Source organism: Buteo buteo, chromosome 5 (assembly GCF_964188355.1).
Source record: "Buteo buteo chromosome 5, bButBut1.hap1.1, whole genome shotgun sequence".
NCBI lineage: Eukaryota > Metazoa > Chordata > Aves > Accipitriformes > Accipitridae > Buteo > Buteo buteo.
In genome coordinates, this window is record NC_134175.1 from 10,822,595 (window position 1) to 10,847,744 (window position 25,150).

The following is a 25,150-nucleotide window of genomic DNA, read 5'->3' on the forward strand; positions in this document are numbered from 1 at the left end:
TGAGGGATACCCTGCACACTGCTCGACCATGCTTGCATGCTGCACCGTGCCAGGATGTTAAGCCCAGGATGCTAAGCCGCCAATGTCAAGGAGCGCTGCTGGAGGATAACCCTGCACCAACTTTCAAGGCTGCATGACAAAAGCTGGGAGTTGCCCATTCTCAGCTGTTTTTCAGGACTCTAGCGCAGAGGAAAATACCAGCACAGGCAAAAAAAAAAAACAATTCACCATACAGAACACAGAAGAACTGCCAAATGAAATAGTACCCGAAGCTACGATGGAGCGGTACAGCATCCATCCTGCATCCGCCACAAGCTGGGGATGCCTGGTGCTAGCTGGTCCATGCTGCTGCAAGAGGCAACTGCCACAGCTTGTGGATGCTTTACGGAGCTTCGCTGCAGCTTTACGGTGAGGGAAACCCACTCAGCGGTTCATTAACCTCATCCTCAGTGTGGCTTGTGGCAAACAAAATCCAAGCTCAGGCAGTTGCTGCAGGGCCAGGTGGCGAGAAACACTATTTTGCTAGGGAATGGAAAGGAAAAGAGGGATCCAGGAGGGGGTTTTGGTTTTGGACTTCAGCTGCAATCTCCCGCTCATCTAACCAGCCTCGGTCTCGTCAGCACTGCCCTCCTGCAGTGCAGGGGACTTTGTTTAACTTGGAGCCTCTCAAAGTCCCTGACTGTGCTCGTAATAAGACTCCTTGTCCACACTGTGGTCCTTCCACCTCTCTGCACTCCTCAGACAATAGTTTGCCTGTGCTGCCGACTTTGGCATCACTTCCCTGCTCTTTCCAAAGTTTCCTCTGCACCAGACAGCTGAGCTTGGCCATCCTGCTTTGGCATCACATCCCATCGCCGGGTTGTCTGCTGGGCACCGCGCTTCATGCCAGACCTCGCCACAGCTTTCAGTCCCCCAGCGTGGGGATACAAGGGGGTGAGATGCCCAGCAGGCCCTTTGGGGGTAGATGCTGGGGGTCAAAGCTATTTAATGCTTTTGTCAGCAGCCTGGATGAGGGGCCACTTAAACAGGGAAAGCATCATCCAGCCCTTGAACCTACCCAGCTGCACATGTCCCAATGCTAAAGAAAAAACAAATCTGTTGCATGCCTTGAAATTAAGTTGAGCAATGACAACTTGATATCAGCCAAGGCTGAAATCCCACACTCCCTACCAGGATGACAGTCTGTGTCTCCACTGGCACAGAAAGTTAAGCAGCAAAATTTAGATCTTTTGAGAAAGTCCAAGAACCACTGGAGACAGATATTAAAGGTGTCAAACAGGTCAATGTTGTCAGTGGCTACTTTGCTGCTCCATGCAAGTGGAGAGAAGGTATTTTAGCTTCCTTCAGCACTGCGGAAAGCCAACAGGACTTGGATGAGGCCATAAAACACATCATCCCTTTCCAACCAACAACCAAACATGCCAGGCGAGAGATCTTGTTCTCAGCACAAGCAGGAGATGGGGATCAAAAGCCATCGGTTGACCAATTATTCCCTTTTCAACAAATCACTTGGTTTTAAAGCAAAATAAAATGTCAATAAATAGCTTTAATGCACTGGAGTTTACCATCTATAACGTGACAGATGTCAAGAACAAGGATGGGTGTAAATTGGGTTCCTGCTTGCATGCAGATGAAGATTCAGGAGCAGGTTGGTTCCCTCCTGAGCATGGGTACAGTGCCACAGCTGGGCACCGTCCCCAGCATCGGCATCCCAAAGCAAAGCCAGCCAGCCCATGGGCACAGTGCCACCGGCCAAGGACGGCCACACGGCATAGTGCCCTGGAGATGGGTCCCCACAAGCTGTTTTCCCGGACGATAAGGGTTAAAAAAAAAACCCAAACCACACAAAAAAAACCAGCAGGCATGCCTGAAGAGGAGGATTAGAGAGAATAGGGCCATTTCTCAGTGAAGACTATGGCAACGTAAATAGAAAAGTAACATTACGCGCAAGACGGGGGCCCTTTCCCTTTGCTCCTGCCCTACAATGCCACTATTGTTTTGCTGACAACTGGTAATTATCCCAAGCTGCACACACTGGTATTCCCACCCTTTAACCGGGAGGGATTTTGCTGCCACCGACCCTCTGACACCAGCAAAAATTCACATACCACAGGGTTCAAAGCGGGGGGCGGGCTGAAAAGGCTGGGCGAGCCTCACGGGGTACGTCATTCAGGGACCTCCTTTTAGTCATCCCTAAAAAATGAAGCTATTTGGGATGATTTTGCTCCCAATAGCTATACTTGGGGTTCAAGGTGCCCCAAATAGCAGGGGGTCTTTCCCCCATCCCCAGTGAGCGGTACCCATTGCCATCCCAGATGAGAAAATAATCACCTCTCAAATATCCAAGTCTACACGGCATGTCCTTTCTCAGCCTAGCAGCAAAGAGGAAACTGCAAAAATTGAAATAATCCCATGGAGGCACGGTTTTCCTCCCCTCCTAAAAAGCTCAGGCATCCCTGGGGACCCTGGACCCCTGGGATGAGCCCCTGCAGGCAGCCGTTGCCCTGCTGCCTGCTGCAAGGGGGCTGTAATGGGGATGAGCTGGACCCATCACTTCCCATTTATGGGATGGGGGAGCCATGGTCCCAACCTCCCCAGCCCACCAGGAGTCCAGCCCAGTGCTGGCACCAGCTCAGACAAGGTGATAAAAATACTGGAAAGTGCCTCAAGATGGATTAAAACACTCCCATGGTCAAAATTTCTTTTTTTTTTTTGCTTTGCAGGCTGGCGCATGAGCCAGAAAGACCAGAGAAAGAGCAAAAAAAATGCATTTATTTTCTACCACAGGCTGCAGGCAGCACAACCAAGGACAGAACAAGGCAGAGGACACACGCAGACACCAAAGACCTGGCTAAACACCACAACCAGCTGCTCTGGGATTGTTTTTTCTTTTTTTTTTTTTTTTCCTGCATTTTAATTACACGATCGCATTAGTTTCTTCCTAATGGGAAAGCTGGAAACCAGTTTTTCCTGCAGCAAGGCCAATTCCATAAATGCTAGCACTGACCTGTAAAGATAAAAAAAGCCCCATAAATCAGCAGAGCAACATCTTTCCTTCCTTACAGTGTCACCGGCCTGTTTCGCTGGGGTGGGTCTTTATTGGTTGTTGTTTTAAGCACCCAGGAGAAAAGACACTGCTCCTAAAACCCCACTTAACCCACCCCAGCTGCAGAAAAAAAAACCCACGTAGGCAGGAGGAGCTATGCTATGGGACTCTGGGCAAGCTTCAGCCTGTCCCTGCAGCACCCGGCTGGGGTTTATGGGGAACGAACACCCCTTCTCCCAACCCTGGAGCCCCGCCAGCCCCTCGCCTAATTAAAGCGTGTGGCCGCTTGCAGGGCGGAAAGCCAGCAGCCGGAGCATGGAGGAGGCTCCATCGCCTCCAGGGGTGAGCCCCACCACCAGACCAGCACCCCGCTTTTAAGGATGCTGAAGCCTGGAGGAGCTCCCAGGGTTGTGTTGATACCTGGCTGACCCCGGCTCCATCGCTTGCTTGGCCAGAGCAGTGATACAGCTGCAGGGCAAAGATTAAATAAACCCAGATTTTGTTCTTTCAACTGCTTTTGGCCAGAGGGGGTTGTTTTGCACCCCTCTTTTCGGGGATTTTGGAGCACAATGGGATGGGGGGAATAGCAAGGGAGGGATGGAGGCTTGAACGGCTTACAGGGAAAATGCTCCCTGGCCCCTCTGCAAGGAAAGGAGTGCAGGAAAAAGCCCGGAAGGGGCTGCGGGGGAAGCAGAGGAAGGACTGAAAAAGATTAAAATGGGACAATGTTATCAGCGGGCAGTTACCCCGTGTCTCCGCACCATGTACATGGGGGGCTCTGACTGCCAGGTCTTCCTGCGCAGCACCCACCAACACACTATGGCACCTATTGGGGTAACACCATCGGATGTTCGGGTGCCAAACGCTGGCACTGTCTGCACCCCTGAACCCAGGCACGGGCAATGAAGCATCGCCAGCAACACTCGGAAGCAAACCAGGGTCATCAAGGGATTGAACAGTGCCAAAAAAGATTAAACAGCAAAATGAAAGAAATGAAAACATTTTTACTCCCTTCCCCTAGCAAACTGGTTTTTACTCATCAGTCCAAACTGGCTCATCAATCCAAACCACATCAGCAACACCCCAAGGCCAGAGGGATGTCAGCAGCTTAACAGCAACCCCTGCACAGTGACTGTTAGCACAGTCAGCGCATTGGGGATGTAGTGGGAGACTCAAGCGTTGGGACACAGGGAAAGTACCGGGAGACCTGTTTCCACTGTGAGAGTCAGATTTACAGCGACACAGGCTGTCCGGAGGTCCCAGCACAGCCACAGTGGAGCTGGCGCAACCGGGTGGGCTGTACCTGTCCACAGAGCATCCCATCCCAGTGTGCTCCCCAAACCAGGGTTGATGTCGGTCTGGGGGCAGAGATGCTTCACCACTGACCCACTCATCCCTGGATGGATGCAGGCCAGCCGAAACATCTGTAAGACTGTTTTATCACCCGTCTCCCAAATTTCCCTGCCGCTGGAACGAAGCTAATCACCAGTAGCTGCCGGCAGAGCCTGGGGCAGGCGCAGGGAGAAGGGCCAGGGCTGCCCCCAGAGCCCAGCCCACCTCTCCCCCCTGCCTGGCCATGCGGAGCGGCACGCATCCGGACCACCAGCCTGGGATGGAGCAGGACCCAGCCAATGTCCGCCTTACACCGCTGCATTAATCCTGTTGCTAGGACACCCGCGGGCGAAGAAATACAACACTTGACGGATTAGCGTCTAGACTGGCTGACCTTTCCCTCCGCTCGCGAGGTGGAACCAGGGCGAAAATCGGGCGCCGTTGGCTAAAAGGAGGGGTTTTTGTAGTTTTGGTTTGGGGTTTTTTTTTTTTGTAGATGGGAGCCAGAGAGGGAGGGACATCACTGTTGCTGAAAGAGCCATTTCACTACCTGCTGCTGGAGAGGGATGTGCAGGAGACAGACCCGGGTCTTGCAACCTGCTGCCAAGCCCAGGCTTTGCCAAGCAACCCAGCCGACAAAAGAGCCTTTCATGAGAGGGGACGATGTCAACTCTGCAATTAGCAGGGGAAAAGAAAAAAGAGCCGAAAGAAGATTATTACCTCCAGCAGTTGCCTCTAGGGGCCCCTCTCAAATGGTTTTAACTCTTTCAGCTGAGCCCAAGGAGAAGGTAGGGAAGGAGCCACCAACATCAGCAGCAGCCGGTGGCCAGCTGGACCCAGCGTGGCATCCCAGCCTCGCAGGATGCCACGAGGAGACCCGTCCCCTTGGGTGCTGTTGGGGCAGTCCGGCAGCAAGTGATATCTCTGGCTGGGAGGGGACCACACTACAGCTACCACAGACTCCCGCCCAGCCCTGGGGAGTCCCTGCGAGGTCAAATGCTGACCTCGGCGAGTGGCATCCTTGCTCAAACCATTGAGCGGCCGCAGGGTATTCCACGCACTGAACCTCTCCTGCCTCCTGCGTTGCTAAGTAATACGACAGAAAGCCCAGCCCACCGGGTACCACACGTGGCGGGGGGATGACGGGACTCCCCCAGATCCTCCACCTTCAGGGCCTGATGTCTTCATCTCCCCACGAAAAAGAAGCAATAGCTTGTCAAAATAAAAAAAACCAGGTTTTTATCAGATGGTGCCCTGGTTACCTGGTGCGAAGAGGTTAGAAAACTCCCTCCAGGCATCTTTTCTTTTCCTGATGCCAAAACTTAAAAAACACAGCTTTCCCTTTTGCCACCCACCCCAAGAAAATCCAGGATGGGTCACCCGACCGAGAGCAGCTTGCCCTGACAGTGCCACTGTCCCCCTTCCCCATGGACATCACCCAATGCAAGTCATCCCTGCAAAAAGCTATCTGGAGAGAAAATGCCTGACCCAGCCTCCAGCCCTCCAGGGACTTTGGCAGTCAAGAGGCCAGCCTAAGCACGGTCACAGGATGGGGATGCGTGGGGACAGCTTACCCGTCTGCCAGGAGAGGCCCCATGAGCACCACTTTCCAGGCTTCCAGGTGAAGCATGGCTGCGGCACTTGCTCCTAAGGAGCCAGCCCAGGTTTCCCCATGCCTCAAGGATGCCTTTGGGGGCCAGAGTGCTAGGCTTGTCCCCGTGCAGAGATCTAACAGCAAGCCCCAGGTGCAGAGGTCCCCAAAGCAGGTGCAGAAATAACAACTGGTTAATCAAGTCCTACATTAAAAGCCAAAAACCATGCACGTGCTGCTGCTGCACACCTTCCTCCACCCACAATGCCAAGGGCTGGGACTATCTCCCCACTCCCTGATATTCAAGGTGATTTAGTACCAGCTGAAATCGTTGCAGATCTCTTTCACACCACCTCGCACACATCAGTGCCTCCTCTGAGCACTGGCTTTCAGCAAGATGAGGCACATCTTCCCAGAGGGCAGCAGCACTGAGGTCCCACGCACATTGGTACCCAGGGGATGGGGACTGTGGCTGGAAGACAGGAGAGCCAGTGAGAGCAGCCCACAGAGAGCAGAGAACAGATGGAGCGATGGGGTGAGATGGAGCCCTGCACCAGCCCCTCATTCATCGCAGAAGATGCTGCCTCCAGGCTGCACGCAGAGAGATGCGCAGGATGCTCTTGGAAAGGGTCCATCTCCCTTGATAAGGCTGCGGGGAGCTGAGCCATCGGGTCTGTGCCTGTGCTGGATCAGGCCTCTCCAGCAGCCTCGTTGGTGCTGGTATTTCCCAGGAGGGCGATGCCATGCCGTGTACTCCATGCCAGTACTCTGGGGAGGGAAACCCCACTCATGATGCAGCAGGACATAATCTCCTTACAAAACATGGGGCCTCCTGGCTCCGAGAATGCCCATCCCCTCCCAGGGGGGAACGACCCAGCACTCAATAGCAGGGCGTGAATTCATCTTGTAAGCAATGCAAGCAGTTATTAATTGCAAGCACGCACTAACAAACGCTGGATTGAAGGCTTACAGTCCGGGCACGTGGGCACTACAAGCCCTTCTGCCATTTCAGAACCCAGCTGGGGTGAGGCTGGCATCAGCGAGAGGGTAACACGAGGTGTCCCGGGGCTCCACGTCACCCGCAGGTCCTGGGTCCAGACAAGCCCGTCCCCTTGCAGCAGCACAGCCCCCTGCCCAAAGGGAAGGAGGGACAGCAGCTATGGGCACCCCATCCCTGGGAACAATGTTGGGAGTGGGACAGAGGTCCTAGGGGGTCTCCTCAGGAGGGAGTGGGGAGATGACCCCATGCGGGGGTTTGGCAAGGAGCCTCGAGAGTGACTGCCACCCCCCGACCAGGCTGGCCACATGAGTGCTCACCACTGAGGCTGAATCCAGGGTCTCCATCCACACCCAGCAAGGGCTGAGGTGCCCCCAAGATGAGGGTCCTGGCCCCTCTGGAGAGCATTTTGGGGCAATAGGGGAAGGACCAAGCCAAAAAGATGCCTTCCCACCCTGGGAAGTTGGTTTAGAGCGAGACAAGACGTCGTTTCACCTTCGCCCTAACATGCTGGCGGGTGCCTTCCTACGCTGACTTGCATGCATCACCCCTCCAACCTGGACCACAGGTGCTTAGGAGAGGGGTCCACATCACCCCTTCCCTGGGGACCCTGCTAATTCCGCTGCTGGCAGACACGGCCGAACATGAAACACCCCAGCACGACCAATCTCACCAGAGGCACGGGTCCCACATAGGCACCAGAAGGGGAGGCCCCTGGATTTCAGCAACCCCTTGCGTTCCCCCATCCCGCATCGCCTCCTGTTTAATAAATTACAGCCTATTGTACACCAGAACAAACACAGAGCCCCTGATCTGGCACCACCAGCTGCAGTGGTGGCTCGGGACCCACCAGCAGGAGCAATGGCTGAAGCCTTGTGCACCCATCAAACACGGACTTCTTGACCTGCCTCCCCTGGAAATGCACCCCAGTGTGGCACTGCCTTGGCTGGGAAAGCCACTGGACTGGAGGGAAGGCGGACAGGACCCAGGCCACCATCCATGGCATGGGTGCAGGCAGCGAGCACCGCCAGCTTATCTGGGGTTATCAAAAAGGTGTAGTTTATCCAAAAGTCAACAATTGCCAACTCAGTTAAGTTACAGACTAACGAGGAGGGTGGAAAAGAATAAATTTGTTTGACTACAGTGTTTACTGGAGGGAAGGCAGGTGGCTTACTTGTGAATTATAAAATCAGAGATAGCTTCAAGGGCTGTCAGGCTGACAGAGATTTATGCCAGTGGTGATGGTGGGAAGAGCATGGGGATGGTGATGCTGATGAGCTGCAAATTCCAGGTGCCCTGGCTGCTATTCCCACCCCAGGCTGTTTGAGCAGCCTCCCACAACCTGGGGACAGGGTCAGAGGAACAGCCAGATCTTCCAGTCCCCCAGGAGGAGGAAACCAGCAGATCGAGCTTGGGAATAAAATAAAAATACAATAAAATCCACTAATGACCAATTTCCATCTTAGAAAAGGGTTGTGAGGCGATGCCAAAAAAAGCAATAAAAATTCCACAAAAGCAACCTTTTCAACTGAAAACCAGCAGACACGGGATGTTCCGGACCAGATGTTGCTTGCTGAGAAAGCCCTCAGCGCCAGGGATGCTCCTGCCAAATGCCGCTGCCGGTCAGAGCCGGGAGCACAGCAAGTCTCTGGAGCCTTGTCCCCGGAGCAGCCCCATTCTGCAGCCCTTTTGGGGGGGGGGTGGGGGGGTGTTCCTGCTCCCCTCCAGCCCCCAGCACTTGCTGGAAGGCAAAAGCCACCCCACCTTTGGCTTGTGGAAACCATCCCTTCACCCCCAAAAGGTTTATTAACTGCGCTCACGCCTCAAGGCTGTTGAGGTTTTTTGGCCCGTGGGGAAGGAAATAGAGACGAGAAAGAGAAAACATGCTGAACAACACTGAGACGTGCAATTACGTGGGCAGAGCTGGCAAATGTGCCTGGCACCGCCAAGGTAACCCACTGGCTGTGCCGGTGAGCTGCCACCCACCCCACAGGCAACCCTGCTCCCAGTGACCGGGAGGGATGCAGGACATCAGGCTGCAATATCACAACAAGATACCCAATGGCTTTCTCTTTAATGAAGGCTTCTCACTCATTAATAGCAGAGCTGAGCTTTCCAAGCACAGGAGCTGGCCTTACAAATGTCTGAACAACTCTGCATTAACCCAAATCTGGACAAACGGCACCCAGACCGTATCAGCCACAAGTTTCCCAGGTTCTGCTGGTTCCCCCTCTGCCACATCCTTTCCTCTCCACTCTGCTTGCTCCCACCCAACATGACCCATTTTTGCCCTCAAGCCCACTCCTGCTCTCCCCACGCCCACAGCCTCCACTTTCACGTTTCTCCCAGTGGCTCCAAACTCACATTAACACAATGCCAGAAGCCCCCATTAGCTGTACAAATGTCCAAACCATTTTCTAATCGTGTTCAGCTCCTTGCTTCAATTATATCTTTGCAACAAGCTCTCTAGACTAATCAAGTCCCACATTAAAAGCCAAAAACCACACGTGCTGCTACCACATACCTTCCTCCATCCACAAAGTCAGGGACTTTCTCCCACTCCCCAATATTCAAGGAGATTCAGTACCAGCCAACACTGTTGCACATTTCTTCTCCACCACCTCCCACCCATCAGTGCCTCCTCTGAGTACCAGCACTCAGCAGGACAGGGCACCTCTTCCCAGAGGACAGCAGCAGCGCTGCTCCACACACTTTGGTACCCGAGGGATGAGGACCGTGGCTGGAGGACAGGAGAGCCAGTGAGAGCACCTCACAGAGAGCAGAGAAGAGATGGAGCAATGGGGTGAGGTGAAGCCCAGCACTAGTCCCCCCATCCATTACAGAAGATGCTGCCTCCAGGCTGTTATACACAGTCAGAGAGATGTGCAGGACGCTCTGGGAAAGGATTCATCTCCAATGCTTTTTCAAATGTCATCAGATATGCCAGATCATTAAAATGCTTTATTAATCCCATACCTCTGGGCTGCTGATATACATCCGATACTTAATCCCAGATGTCTCCTTCAGCGCTTTGAACTCTCTACTGAAATGCCAGAATTAATTCTCTTCTTGGTAAACTATCAGAGTTTGGAAGAGACACAGCACACTGGCTGGGATTGTTATTTCAGGGCTTAGAGCGTCATCCCTAAAGGTCGCCACAGACCAGACTGGTGCAGGAGAGAATCTGGCACCGCACACATCCAACAACAGCAGGAGCAGCAAGGTGCAGGCAAGCCCTCGCCGGCAAAGCTGTGCAGCAGCCCCTGCCAGCCCCAGGTGAGCAGTTTGCACGTCTCCATCCCTCCTCTGTCTCCTCCAGCTCCCCCTCTCCATGCATCCTCCCAGAGACGTCACCTTCTGCAAAGCAGCCCCAAGCTTAGAGCATCTCTCAAGGCAGGGAAGCATTAGCCGGAATAACATGGGAAGGTTGCCTGTGGGTGAAGGATCTTCTCCCTCTGCTCTCCACACACAGGACAAGTACCCCTCCTTGAACCCACTTCCCTGGTACATCTCTCCTGGCTGAAAAGGGCTCTGCGTGGACCTTACTGAACTGGAGAGTTGCTGGGGCCCTACTGAGCTGGTTATGGTGGCTGCCTGTCTGTCACCGTCACGGGAGCTCAGGGAGTCCTCAGGCAGCAGGAGGGAGCCCAGGTGAGAAACACGAGAACTCCAGCGCAGGAAGGATGCGTTGCTGAGTTGCACACCAGCATGGACCATGGGGCTTCCCATGGGGCTGGGGAATGGGAACAACAGATGCCCATTCTCTAGGCAGTGCTCAGAAGGAAAGGGGTATGTCCACGGCAGGGTAGCCTAAACCAAGAGCACAAACCAGAGCAGGAGCAGGTAGAAAGCACAACAAGCAGGTCAAGGGAGGCAATTCTCCCCCTCCACTCCACACTCATGAGATCCCACCTGCCGTACTGCATCCAGCTCCAAGGTCCCCAGCACAAGATAGACAGACCTGTTGGAGCGGGTCCAGAGGAGGGCCAGAACACCTCTCCTATGGAGAGAGGCTGAGAGAGTTGGGGTTGTTCAGCCTGGAGAAGAGAAGGCTCCAGGGAGACCTTACAGCAGCCTTTCAATATATCAAGGGGACTTATAAGAAAGACAGAGACTTTTTACCAGGGTCTGTAGTGACAAGGGGCAATGGTTTTAAACAAAGATGGTAGGTTTAAATTGGACACAAAAAAGAAATTCTTTTACAATGAGGGTGGTGAAGCACTGGAACAGGTTGTCCAGAGAAGCTGTGGATGCCCCATCACTGAAAGTGTTCAAGGTCAGGTTGGATGGGGCTTTGAGCAACCTGACCTAGTGAAAGATGTCCCTGCCTGGGGCAGGGGGGTTGGACTAGGTGATCTTCAGAGATCCTTCCCAAGTCAAACCATTCTGATAAAGATAATGATAAAGCAAGAGCAGGTGAGTTAGTAAGACTGCAGATGCACAAGGGTGATAACCTTGGGCTTGCGTAGAAGAGCAGGTTGCCCCACATGCTTGGGACCTTCCTCCCAGAGCCGCTGCAACAAGCCCCAGGACACAACAGTAGCATCCCATGGTACCAGCTGGGGTGAGAACAGCCCTCCCTCACCATCCCAAATGACCCAGGACAGACCTCAGCTTCACCAGACACCCCCCAGGCTGTCCAGGAGGCTGGTTTGCAAACAGTGGTGGCCACGTCGCCCATGCGCCCGGGTCCTCAGCATCCTCTGCAGGCTCCGCGCTCACGGGCAGATGCAGCTTTGGATCAGTCTTCGTTCCCCCTGTGCTTGCTCCCTGCTCCACATGCTCCTGTCTCCTTAGAAAGAAGTGGTGACATCCCCCACTAGAGAAAAGACTGTTTCCCAGCAGCACAGTTATCTAGGTAGGGATTTTTTAAGCCACGCGATTAACGCCTGAAACAGTCTTGGAAAATGTGTTCCTCTGTCTTCTCCAAGTGCTCAGGTTTGCTGTTTAAGTGCACCCAAATTGTACTGACATAAACACAGTAAGAAGAGGTTATTGCAGCTGTGGGCCAAAATAAAAAGAAGCCATGTTGCAAAAAGGCTGTTATTCAGAGCAGAAACCCCGCTTCTCTGGGATCTGGTAGTGTGTGTGCAGGATCTTTCAGCGGCCACAGGGAAAAGCAGCTCAGCTCTCAGTCCTCCCAGGGACAGGGGCCAGCGGGGTGGGGGGGAGCTCCCAGGCACCCACAGCTCCACAGGGCCAGGAGAGACCAGGGCTGCTCCCATTCCCCACATGGAAACATAAACATAAAATCAAGTCAGAGCTCTGGGAGAAGGATGCTGTGGACGGACCGAGTGCAGGTACAGAGCTACAAAACCACCGAGAAAATTAGGACTGGGGCTTGAAAAAGTTGCTTGCACCAAGGGAAGCGAAGAAAACTGCCTGGGGGCACAGCCGCTCTGTAGGACTACTCAGGTTTCTTTAAACCAAGTTTCCAGTCCCAATGTGCCATCCGAGCAGGGCCACTTCATCTCCACTGCCGCCTCCTCCTCAGGACGGGCAGGAGGGATGGGATCCATCTGCCAGGGAATGGATCAAGAGCCCCAGGAGCATCCAGCAGTGCTGCAGGAAGACATCCACAGGCTTGGCTCCTTCCAGCTGCCAGCAGCCCAGGGCGGCTTTCCCTCCCCACCAGCTCCCACGGCAGAGAGCGGCAGCCCAGATAAGGTTTTGCAAACAGAAGTCCCACCAGCTGATAAGGAGATGAAGAGCCCGCAGAGCCTGCCGAGCACAGCATCCTCCCCAGTTGCTCCAGCCCATCCCAGGGGCCTCAGCAGCCAAATGATGCTGTCAGAGCTGAGAGGTGCCAACTCTCCCCAAGCCAAACCCGTGCTGGTGGGTGCTGCCCATGGCCGATTTGCCACAGCCCTTCTCCTAGTCTTTAGAAGAAATTCTTAAAATAATGTTTGCGAAAGCTCCGATCCACCTGTCAAAAATCCCCAGGCACTGATGCCAAAGCAGTTATGTCACAGGCTGTAAATCACTTTGCGCAGCACCTGTTTCATCTTTGAAGGCACGTGCTTGCAAGGAATCCCAGCCATTGAGACCAACGAGCCATTGAAGATGGAAATAAAATCAGGCACAAGCCTCTGCGCCGGCAGCAAGCAGCTCCAGCACCTGCTATAATTAACAGCGGGAGGAGGCAGCTTGAATTCCCAGGTGCTGCCTGCATCCTCCTCATCATCACTAGCCAAGACCTTGATGTACCAGCCCTCCCCAGCCCCAAATCGATGCAGAGAAACTCAATGCAAGAGAAGATGAATGAAGTCAGGCTGTCTCATGTAGCCATCCCCACCACCAGACTGGGGCGACCCTGGCCAGCTTCGTAAACCCCTAAGGGTGAAGATGCCCCATCTCCAGGGACATGTCCCAGGGCTGTCCTCCTTCCTGGGAATGGGGATTTCCCCAGCATGCAACCCAGCCTGGGCTGCTGGCCTGTGCGTGGGGGGACACCCATAGCCCTACACGTGCCCCAGTTCCCCCACGCTCTCAGGACTGGACCCATGAAAGCATTCTTGCAGCATCCCCATCCCCTGTGTGGCTACGTGCTCTTCCTGAGGAATCCTAGAGATCTGGTGATAAGATGTAAGACCAGCTCTGGACAGCTAAGCCACCAAATTTACAAGGCAGGCAGATAAACAGAAAGGTTATCACCATGCCAGGACGGCCTTCAGAGCAAACATGTCCCAGGAGCCATCACAAAGGAGGGCTGGCAGAACAGGCCCTGCAGTCCTTGGACATTGAACCAAGGAAAAAAAAAACAAACAAAAAAAACCACAAAAAAACCACAGAAGGAAAGAAAAAAAAGCCACACCAACCCTCTTGCAAATTCTTTTAAAACCCGATTCGCAGCCTGCCTTTGGTAGACCGCCAAGTCAGCTGGGTGAAACGGGCACCTCCCTGCCAGCGGTGACCGGCACCAGCGGTGCTCCCCCAACATTTAACCATTTAACCCCTCTGCGCACTACGTGAAGTGTCCTTGGGGTCCCCTGGTCTGGCTGCTCAAAGGTGGGGGGGGATGCAGCTTCTGCTTGGCAAAGGGTCCAATGCCCAATATCATGCCAGGAGCCGGGACACCGGTGGAGGTGGGGGGGGGGGGGGGGGGGGCGGAGAAGGGCATGAATAGCTCTGAGTAACCACTGTTGAACCAGCTCCCGGCCCTCCAGCTCAGTTTGGCCGTGCTGGACGGTCTCCAGGGACCTAAAATAGTCAATTCAGGATTTGACATAGGAATAATATTCCCATCTCTGAAGAGCTCCAAGGGGAGCTTTGTTCCTTTGGTCCCTAGGGAGGCACCCACACACGGAAAGTCACAAAGCCAGCTCGGGGCATTTTGAGAGCTTCTCCAACTGTTCCCAGACACGCTCTGGGAGTGGTGGGCATCCCCGCTGCCCAGGCCGTTCTCTCCCTTTCCGCGACGTGACCCAGCTGCCAGCAGAGCCAGCCTCCGCACAGGCATGCTCGAGCTGTTCCTAGATGACATGAAGCCTTGCTCCAGCAAATGATCCACCAATTTCACGGCCCAACGCCTGTCCGACTTCCAGCTCACCTGTACCTGGGGCAGCCACTTACCAACACGTCTTGCCCAGCAGACGACGACAGAGGGGGGCACGAGCCATGCCTCGTAACGTGCTGGCAAGCTGACAACACTCAGCACAAGCAGAAGACAGCCAGAACATCACCCCGGATAAAAGCCATCCTTGCCCGGTTTTGGATCGTCGCTTGCAGCTCAGCTGCTTTTGCAAATGGGGTTCCTGAGCTGCAAAGTGGGGTCGGGGGGTCCCTGTGTCAGCAGTGGCGTGCTCTGCCACCTCATCCTGGGCACGCATCCAGAGACCGGCTGCAAGGGGAGGAGGGCTTTCAACCGGTCTGGCAGCCGGGAGGAAGCTTCCCCGTCGGGGAGGTAAAGTTCACCAGGAGAATAGGCAGCTCGTGCGCTCAGGCAGTGGGAGAACCGGCTCACGTGCCCCGTGGGGGAAAAAGGGCTGGAAAGCTGAATCAGCACCGAATTCCCCTCTCCCGAGGCACCAGCAGTTTGAGATTGAGATGAGCGGGTTGTTTCACTGAGCCCCAAAGGCAGGGGAAAGCTGGGGAGCAGTGTGGGAGGTGTTGCATATCCCTGGGGCACACGCTCAAGGCTTCCTACCGCTCGCAACGCTTCCAAGGACACACAGTCACCGGGATGACTTCTTCAGGCACGGCAGAAACCACTAACACATGGAGCATGCCCACTTTGGGGCAATGCCATCCCGTCTGTCCCACAACCAGAACGGACCAGGCAAACCACTCTCGCCCCAGTAAAGCCTCCGAGCACACTGCAGCCAGGCATCTCTCAGGGGTTGCCCGGCACAGCATTTCCCTGGCATCCTTCCCCGGTGCCCCGTTAATGACAGGGGCACACGGGACCCCAACCCTGCCACCCTCAGTGACCACGAGGAACATTGCATTATTCTCCCCCCACCACCCTTCTCTTTGGGGACCACGGACCGGGCGCAGCATTCAACCCGAGGGGACACACAACCCCATGCCTGCCGGGGAGCAGGGCCACGTTCGCAGCGCATCCCAGGGGGTGAGGGGCTTCAGGACAGAAAACGGGTCCGGGAGACCCCGGGCATGGCGGTAGGGACCCCCCTCCCCAACATCCCGCCCACATTACCGGGCTCCTGGGAAGCGGCGGGGACCAGCAGGACAAAGAGCCCAAGCAGCAGCAGCCGCCGCGGGGGGCACCTGCGGGAAGGGAAGAAGAGAGCAAGAGGTTACCCACCCTCCCGGCAGCCCCGGGCCGAACCGGTGGGCCCCCCCACTCCCGCAGCCCCAGGGCGCCCCGGCAGCTCGGGGGTTCCCACGGTACCGCTGCCCCCGGGGTCCCCACCATATACCGGTTCCCCCCCCCCCCCGCCTCGGCGGCACCGGTGCACCGGAGTCTCGGCGAACCCCGGCACCTGTGGCTCCGGGGTCCCTGCGGTACCGGCGCCCCCGGGGTCGCCCCACAGTATACCGGTGCCCCCCAGCCTCGGCAGCACCGAAATCCCGGTGCCTCCCAGCCCCGGCGGCTTCGGGGCTCCCGCTCTACCGGTGCCCCCTCAGCCCCGGCAGCTCCGGGGTCCCGCTGAGCCCCAAGCCCGGCTGCCCCGGGGTTCCCACGCTACCGGTGCGCCCCCCCCCAGCCCCGGCAGCTCCGGGGTCCCGGTGCAGCCCCGGCAGCCCCCCCGGCCCCGTCGCTCACCCTGGGCGCATGGTGCCCGCTCGCTGCCGGCAGCGCGGCACGGCTCGGCTGGGCTCGGCTCGGCACGGCACGGCCTGGGGGGCGGGGAGGGGAGGGACGGGACGGGACGGGAGGGGAGGGGCGGCCCGCCCCGGGCTGGCGGCGGAGCGGGGGCCGGGGGCCGGGGCTCAGCCCGCCCCCAGCCCCCCGGTCCCGGGGCTTGCACGGCCGCTGGGCTCCTGCGGCACGGAGGGGGTCGGGGACATCCCCCCCCCCCCCACCTCCCCGGGGCGTCCGGGCTCTGCGCCAGCCCCAGCGCATCCGGTGTGCGGGGGGCACGGCACGGCTTCCCCCCCCCCCCCCCCAGCATCTCTCCCCGAGGAGCATCCTCTCCCCGGGGCGCCGGGGAGCGCCCTCACCCCCAAAGGGCACCGGCAGCCCGGCCCTGCCCTGGCACCTCCTGCTCCACCAAGCCCAGGGGTTTCGGCTGGCGGGCCAGGCCTGGTCTTGAAGGCGGGAGTGAATCAGCGACCTGAGCTCATTCCCTCTCCTCTCCCCTATCCCAGCCCCGGGGGCACCAAGCAGGGAAGGGTGCTCCCACCCGGGCACCCCATGCCCTCCTCTCCTGGCTCTTCCCTACCCCAGCGGCCCCTCGCTTCACCCCACTGCGTGGGGGGGGGGCGTGGGAACCCCACGAGCCTCCCCTGCCGCTCTGGCTGTTCATGCGATGAACCTAGCCCACCCCGACAGGACGGGGGGCCTGGGGGGCCCGGAGCACCCTCCTGGTGCGAGAGGCCGGGCGGCAGCAGACCTCACCTCACCTCTCCCGCGCAGGGAAAGGAGTTAAAGCTGGTGCTGCTGCCCGCTTTTACCTCCTCCCAGTACCCCACCTTTCATCTCCCTCCAGCCCCAGCCCCGTGGAGGGCAGGATAATCCCCACAAAACCTGCCACACCTTGCTTTGTCTTCCACAGGATTTTAGTGCCCCGCGGCAGCAACCTTCTGAAATCCAAGCCCTGGAAACTTCCAGGGGATCTAGAAGTGATTCACTGATGATGGCAGAGGCAGTGTTTAGTCTAAGCCACGGTTTGGATCTAGCAGAATAAACCATGACATCCAGCTGCTCGGCTCCGTGCTCGCAGCGGTGCACGCTATCACTATCCGTCTTTTAACTATAAATCTTTTAACCACGCCTTGCACCACGGAGCCAAAGGCAGGCAGCCCCTCGGCACGACCCCAGTCTGGGGGCGATGAATAGACACCGAAGCTGCCTTTTGTTTGGGTGCAGAATGATTTCACGTGGTCGGGACTGTTAAATTTATGTGTTCCCGGCTGAATGCTGAATGATTTACCACCCCTTTCTTCTCCTGCAGCTGGATTCCTTTCCTCCAGGTAGACGTTGATGTGCATTGCCCAAATACCTGAGCTACACAAAAAGCAACACGTGGCAGCCCTGAGTCACTGGGCTGCCATTTCATGCAGGGTTTTTGGAGGGGTGGATGGGCTGCAGGAGGAGTCCCGATGGGCCTAGAGAGCATGGAGCAAGTGGGAGGAGAGTCCTGGGGCAAGGATGGTACTTGGAAAAATCTCCTTGAAAACAGAAAATGATCCTCCCCGATAGCGGCGGTCTCTTCAAAGTGAGCCAGCTTTTAATGGGCTTGATGGGAGAGGGTGGGTAAACGTTCCGGTTCCCGCAGGGTGAGAGATGCCATGGGCAGCTCCAGGGCGGCTGCTCCGAGGATTGCTCTCGCTCAGCAGGGAAACGCGGCTCTGGCCCTTCCTATCGTTACCAGTGCTGCGTGGGCCGGGAGGTACGAACCTGGTCGGGGCTACCCTGACCGCCTGCCCGGACCTTCCCACACACTGATGCAGCCGGTGCTTCACCGAGAGCAGAGATGTTATCGCTGGGCGCTGCGAGCACCGAGGTGCAGGTGAATGTGGAGCTGCTTTACAGCCCAGACTTCCTCCTCGCTGCACCTCCGGGCTCTGCCTGGCCTGGCTGTGCTCCCCCAGCTCCCGCTGTGCTTGTTCACCAGGGAGGGAAACGGGGCAGGTTCAAGTGCATCACTTTCTGCCAGCCCTCCCGCCTTCCCTGTGCCTACCAGTGGGTCTGTGCCCCAGCGCTGGCCCCACCGCCGTGGGGCTGTCTCCCCTCAGCAGACCTCTGTGCAAAGCGCCTGGCTGACACCAGGGCAGTTTCCCATCGTAAAATTTCCTCCCGCTGTGCTTTAAAGTTTGAGAGCCACGAAGGACAGATAATGAGGCTCATCTTTTCCCAAGCAAACAAACGCTTTTTGCCCGCCGCAGGGCGGGACACGCTGCCAGGGAGGCAGCTCTTTTGAAAGCCGACCAAATGGAAACCAGCGGTGCTCCGATGGTCGCTCTGCCGCTTGCAGCCGTGACTTTCCAAACCCCAGCCAAAAAGGCCCTCCTGCCCCACAGGCTTCAAGCTCCAGCAAAGTTTTGGCATTTTTCATCTCTGCACGACTCCTCCTGGGTTCCTGCTGTTCCCCCACCCCTGCGCCTGGCTCCCACCCACTCCCTCCCGGCTGCATCCCGCAGCTGGTGGTCCCATGCTGCTGGGTGGCCCCACGCAGGGGCACCCTGGTGCAGGGACAGAGGGGCTGCCCCAGCTCCCAGCACACAGCCCCTGCCAGCTCAGCGGCTGGGACAGTGCGGCAGCCAAAAAAATGTCACCCTGGCAACCCTGCGGGACGGCTGGCCTGTTTTTCCCTCCTTTGGGCAGAGGGGAGGGGTTGGAAATGTTGGCTGCCGTGGCCTAGGCACGTCCCTGGCAGGGGCTCCAGGGCTGGCACGCATGGCCTGCGTCCATGTCCCCTTTCCGAAGTGGCTTCGGCGTGACGGCTGCCCCTGCGCTGTGAAGGGCAGCGTGTCCCCAGGCTGCTGGGTGGCCTAAGGAGCTGTGACCTGTATGCTGTGGGAGAGGTGGGGGTGCCAGCAGACACCGTGAACTGTCACCACCACCGAAAAAACATTGCTTGTGCACAGTTGCCTTTAGATGCTCCTGTGCCTTGCAGCTGGGATACAGGCAGGGGGCTTAGTCCTGCTGCCACCTTGCTTTTCCACAGGGGGCTTAGTGAGGAGGCTGGGGAGCAGCCGGAGCCATAGGACTGGGGCCAAGAGGCAATAAGGGACAAGAAGGCAAAGGACAATATTTGGCAAGTGTCCGTGCAGAAAAACAAAGGCTGCAGCAAGCGGAGGGAGCAGCAAACCACCGACAGGCAGGGCTGTCCCATCTGCACCAATCCCCAAGCGGTGGCCATGGCCAGTCCTGCCACTTTTGATGTGCCATTTGTCTGTGTTAAAGCCACCTCCTCCCGGCTGCAGCCCCTGGGTGTGAGCACTCAGGACCACTGGCACCAGACAGTTTTGCATCTCTCTGCCACATCCATTGCTCTGGCTCAGAAGCCCGTGTCCACTGATGGCCTAGACCCACCAGGACAGCAGTGGAAGAGCTGGTCCAGGAGGGTTATCCGCAGCAAAGGGCAGCACCATGCTCTCCCTTCAGCTGACACCTTCAGTGAGGATCTGGCAAGGGATGATGTGACAGCATCTTGGTCTGTGAAAGGCATCCCTCCTTTCCGGAGGTAAAGCACGCCCAGCCACGAAGGTGGGCGTTTGGGAAGGACCCAAAGAGCTCAGGCAGGGAGTGGGAATAATTGGAAATCCAGATATTCCTCCAACGAGGAAAGCTGGCAAGCACAAGAGCTTGGCTGAGTGGGGAGTGCGTTACCCACCCATGTAGGCGGGGGATGAGCTAAGCCAGGTTGGGGAGGCTGGGAGTGGAGCAGCACCATGCCTGGCCCCAGCAGCCAGATCTGGTGGACACATTAGCAAGGGGCTGCAGAGGGCAGAAAGAGGTGTCACAGGGGTGGCTAAAGGCCTGGCCGGCAGCAGAAATGCTCCAGGATTTGCAGCCCACCTGCATCCCTCCTGCAGATGCGAGGAGGATGGGACAGCGCGGGTTGCTGCAGCTTGTCAGGGAGGTGAGCTGGGGCCAGGGGACCATCGCACCATCACCTCCTACCTCAGCAGGGACAGGACAGACTCCTGTCTGCAGCCCCCCCACATCACATGGCACCGCAGCCCCACCACCACCGCAGAGCCGGGAGCCCTGCACATACAGCTGGGCAGGCAGGGGATCCCAGCCCCAGTCATGTCCTGGACCTACTGCCTCTCTCCCTGGGCCCTGGGCTGTGAAGAGGTCTCATCTGGTGGAGTCGCAACATGATGGAGATGGCTTGCCCTGTTCCCAGGCTGGATATCAGCAATAAAAGAGCCGAGCGACGCATGAGAGAGAAGGGCAAGCAAGAGCATTTGCTCCAGAGCCAGCAGATACACAGCCACTAATTCAGCAGAGGCACAGCTGAGAGCTCACCCCTCTACGCACAGTAACCTCCTCCCCAGGGAAGGAGGAGGGGGACCAGAGGAGGGATCCCCCTCCCTACACCAGGGCTGGGGAGCCCCATGCAGTGTTGGCAGGAAGAGAGCCAGCCCCAGACCCTTAGACCAGGTGCATCTTTTCGGCTCCCTGCCCACACCCCTGGGCAGTGCCTGCTCCCTCCCACTCAGCCTCCCCACCGGACACGGGCACCTGGGGTGCCCCAGCAGCTCCTGCTCTCTCCTGGCTTCTCCATGACTCATCCACTCCAGGGGAAAATCAATACTTCAGCACACATCAGATGAAGGACTGAGAGAAGCATTTCATGGGAAAGGGGACGAGGCAGATGCTTCTTGCATGCCTCATCCCGGCAGCTCGCCTTTGGGTCTCTGCCTCTTGACTGGCTGTGGGAAATGGCACTTGTTTCCCTTCCCGCTGTGCAGTCACGCTTGTACACCGCCAGTGGAAGATAAGAAGGGTAGAACTCTGCAGCCACGTGAAACCTTGGTGCATCTGCATCCCAGGTACGAGGTGCAGGGCTGGTCCCCCACAGCTTCAGAGGGACCCCTCTTTGGAGCTGGGGTGAGGAGCATCTGCAACACTGGAGAGGATGGAGCAGCTGCCTGAGGAGTGAGTGAGACCACCCGGCGGGGGCTCTGGGAGGGGAGGAGGGGGTGGAAGGGAGGGATGATGGGGGGCTACACGCTCACAGAGCTGGTGGGTGAAGCTCAGCGGAGACAAGCTGACAGTAGATCCCAGCAGGCATTTCTGTCCCCAGCCACAGTGCTTGCTGCCAGGGTAGGATGGGAAGGTGGATAGGACCAGCTAGAAAGGGAGGAGAGAAATTTATGGTCGTGAACAGGTCCTAAAGAGCCTGGACAGGCATGTGCCCACCAATATCCCTGATGTGATGACTACAGACACTATGGGAGTATGAGGGGACCAGCCCACAGAGAGGCCAGGCTCACAGCATCCCCCAGCAGCATCCCTTGTCGCTGCCCATGGAGATATATGCCAGCCTGTGCTCCCATCACCCACCCAGGGGAGGACACTGGCTCCCCCTCTGCCCCTTCCCACTCTGAGCCCTGCTTGAAGCCCCCATCCCTCTGCATGGCTGGGGCTCACTGGGAACACCGGTCGTCCCCGGCTCTGCCAAACCCAGCATGTCTGGGAGAGGTCCCGAAGCCATCCCCCAGAGTCCCGGTCGGCTGTGATGCCTGAATTGCTCATGCAAGGGAGGAGTCCTCCCACACTGGGACACCCTGGCTGCCAGCTCCAGCCCCTCCATGGCCCTCCTACAGCTGGCAGGGGCCACCCACAGCCTCCAGCTCCCAGCTGGGAGAGTCCCCTGGGCTCTCCCTCCCCTCGCATGCCCTGCCTGTGGGCACTGTGCCCCAGCAACCTCTGCTCCCACATCCATCTCCCTGTTTTCCCCCAGAAAGTGCAGTTCAGTTCAAATCAACGGCTGCCTGCCCTGATTGGTGTGAGCCGGGCCAGCAGCCACAGAGCAAGCAAACTGATCCTGATTCCTGCTTCCCTTCCACAGGCCTTTCAGAGAGACATCTTGAAAAGCAGTTTATTTTTAACATGAGAAAAAGAGCACGTTCCTCCTCCTTCCTGCATTGACAGACAGGTGCTTGCTCAAGGGAGAGCCTTGAAATTGGGCCAGGCGAGACAAGGTCTCCAGGAGAGAGCAGTGTCTGGCACAGTAATGGGGCTGAGCCCAGGCTGCCATTTCAGGGAAAGCCCTATAAGCATCACCGTTGGCTTGCCAGGCACAACACTGACGGGCCGTATGCAAGTCATGGCTGTCTCTGGCTCAGGCACAGGGAGCGGGATGCGGGCAGGAGGACACGGGTCGCAGTGCAGGGTGGTGGCTGGAGGAGGGACCAGAGGGGCCCTGGGGATGCTGTGTCAGTGGTGAAGCATGCCTGCGTTTTTCCTGTGTGGAGGTAACGCTGAGAGCAAACAGCCCCAAAACTGAAGGTCCTGGCATGTGGCAGTGCTGCTTCCTTGGGGAGTCTCCCAGCAGCCCTGAGGTTACCATCTCTTCTCTCCCAGACTGCACTCAGCATCTCCCCTGGAGAGAAACGGTCAACTTTGACTCAGCTGGGGAGAAAAAAAAAAAAAAAAAAAAAGAAATGACTGTCTTTTGCTCCAGCAAGACTCAAAATAGGAGCTGTTTCCTCCTTGGAAAGAGGAAATTCCCAGCTCCCCATGGAGGACCTTGTGCTGGCTGGCTCTGCGGGACTGGACCGCCCCCAGCTGCTCAGTGGCTGGATGCCCTGAGGTTCTGCTGCAGTTCCCCATGCCAGGATGCACTGAACTGCCAGGCTTCCCACAGCCTGGGAGGGGATCTGGCCACTGGGAAGGATTGCTCCTGTGAAGATCCCCACGCTCGTGGATCCTCGTACCCACCTTGCATAGGGTAGTGCTAGGACCTGACCACACGCCTGCTGACAGCCAATGTGCCCCATCCCTTTCTGGCCTGGCTGGTGCTGGCAACCTCTGAGCTGTCCAGGACTGACTAACATTTAGCTTGTCTCTCCAGGATAACCCCGCCAGGATTTTTATTTCAATTTATCAGTCCTTCCCACTTGTCTGGGAAAAAAAAATGAACTGGGATGGGTGGGGGTGGGAATGCCCCCAGGGCAAAGACCTGCCCCTGTGGCCATCCCATCCCTGTGCTCCCTGCTCACCTCCCGGTCCCTGCAGTAGATTTGCTGAGCTGTTCACCACTGGTTTGAGCACATTTGTCAGGAGAGTCCTCAAGCCTGCTCCCAGCCCTCTTGCTTCCCTGTTTGTCTCTGACTTGCTGTGTTTTTTCAGCTTTCCTGTTCTTTTGGCAGGCCTTCTGCTCTTCAGCATCAACCCTTTTCTTGTGCTCCCCGTTCTCTCCCATCAGCTGTGCGGGGGTTTTACGGGTTTGCCCTATTTGCTCTTTGCTCCATGTTTTACTGAGGCTCTTAATCAGGCATGTTTCTACAGCCTCCAGGAAGCTTGGAGGCCCCTGGCTTTCTGGACCACACCGCTGAGAGGTTTGGGATTGGCCTGGTTTTTTTCTTTTTTGACACATTTCCTCATTTTTACACAGTCTCTTGTCTTGAAATTGAATAACCACATGCTGGATTTATTCAGCCTGCTCTTCCTTACCGTAAAATTAAAACCAAGTGGTATCACAGCTGGCCTAGAGCTAAGCCCCATGTGCTGTGCAAGAGCAGATCCAGAAAAGCATCTTCTCCTGGTGGTTCTCAGACTGCTTCTGGGGGGATGGCACCATGTACTGCATTCAAAGGTTTTATCCTTATATCTTGTCCCCTGACACTTTGATCCAGTCCGCATGTGGGTAGTTGAAGTGCCCCCTTATTACAGTCTCCCCTAAAATCTGTAAGTATCTGGCTTTAGGTGTCTGGCATTGGTGCGGGAGCACGTGTAGGTATCCCCTTGCTCTGTTGCCCAGACACACGCTGGCTGCTCTCCTGGCACTGCAGGGGATCTGATTTGCCTTCCTTATTTATTGCACTTGCTCTGTTTATTTTCCTGCTGGCATTTTCAGAAGTGTACTGAACATTAGCCGCATTCCCTACGTCAGTCCCCACGTCAGCCCAGACCAGGTGCCTTCCCCCAGCCACCTGCTTCTGGTTTAAATACTCTCTGGCACTGCAGTTATCAGTGCTAGTAGCCTGCTTCTGTTATGATGAAGGAAGAGCATCTCTGCCCTGTGCATGTCCCTAGCATCCCTAGAGGTGCTCCAAGTCCTGCCATAGCTAAACACCCCCCCTCTGACCCACCGTCTCATCCCCACCCTGAGACTCCAGCTCTCTGCATGTTTCCTGGGTCTCACCCCTGGGACTGGCAGGGTTTCAAAGAGCACCACAGGCAGGTCCTGGGCACCAGTGTCTTGCCAAGCAGCCTGGACATAGCTGCCAACTCACCCTCCGATACTCACCTACCACATGGTAGTCGGAGCATCTCCCCAGCAGTGTGTGAAGGCAGCAAGCATCAGGGCATCCAGGTGGAGTTGCTTACAGCATATGAAGCAACTGACACCAGGCACCGCTTTCCCCAAAGCCCCTGACCTGCTGCCTAACCCCAGTGATGAGAAAACGGGCCATTTTCTCCCAGCACTTAGGAGCTGCCTTTGGCTCGTCTTCACTTGCTCAGCAAACGGCCCTGAACAGGTCAGCACTTTCTTCACAGCAAAGCTATGTAAGGAATTTCTCTCCTAAGGCAGCTGGACCCCTTCCAAAGAGGGCAAGCTGCCAAATTCCACCCCCCCCAGCCCCCCCCCCCCCCCCCCCCCGCAGAGAAACAAGGTGCAAACTTGGACACTGAAGGCTTGCTGTGCACTTCCACTTCTGCCCTTGCGTCTGCTGGAGCTGGGGAAGAAGGGGCCCTCTCCACTTCCCTCCCATGCCTGGGCTGACTGCACCAGGGAAAGGACTGATCCTGCCCCCATCTCTCCCAGAGAGACCTTTAGGTGTCACAACTGTCCCCAAATGCAGCAGCTAGAAGACACAGGTGTGGGTTTGCAGCTCTCCGCGCTCCCCTCTCCGCTCTCAAGCAGTGCCTGGCACT

General features: G+C 56.8%; 1 protein-coding gene across 1 annotated transcript in view; it reads right to left on the reverse strand.

The window, feature by feature from the left end:
- COL18A1 (collagen type XVIII alpha 1 chain) overlaps positions 1 to 16,251 on the reverse strand; it is a 41,544-nt gene extending 25,293 nt beyond the window's left edge. The window contains exons 1-2 of the mRNA XM_075027771.1: positions 16,193 to 16,251; positions 15,623 to 15,693 (exon numbers count right to left, since the gene is read on the reverse strand). Coding sequence (XP_074883872.1) covers positions 15,623 to 15,693; positions 16,193 to 16,203 — 82 coding nt within the window. The 5' untranslated portion in view covers positions 16,204 to 16,251. The remainder of the gene's footprint in view (positions 1 to 15,622; positions 15,694 to 16,192) is intronic.
- Between the last annotated feature and the right edge of the window lie 8,899 nt (positions 16,252 to 25,150).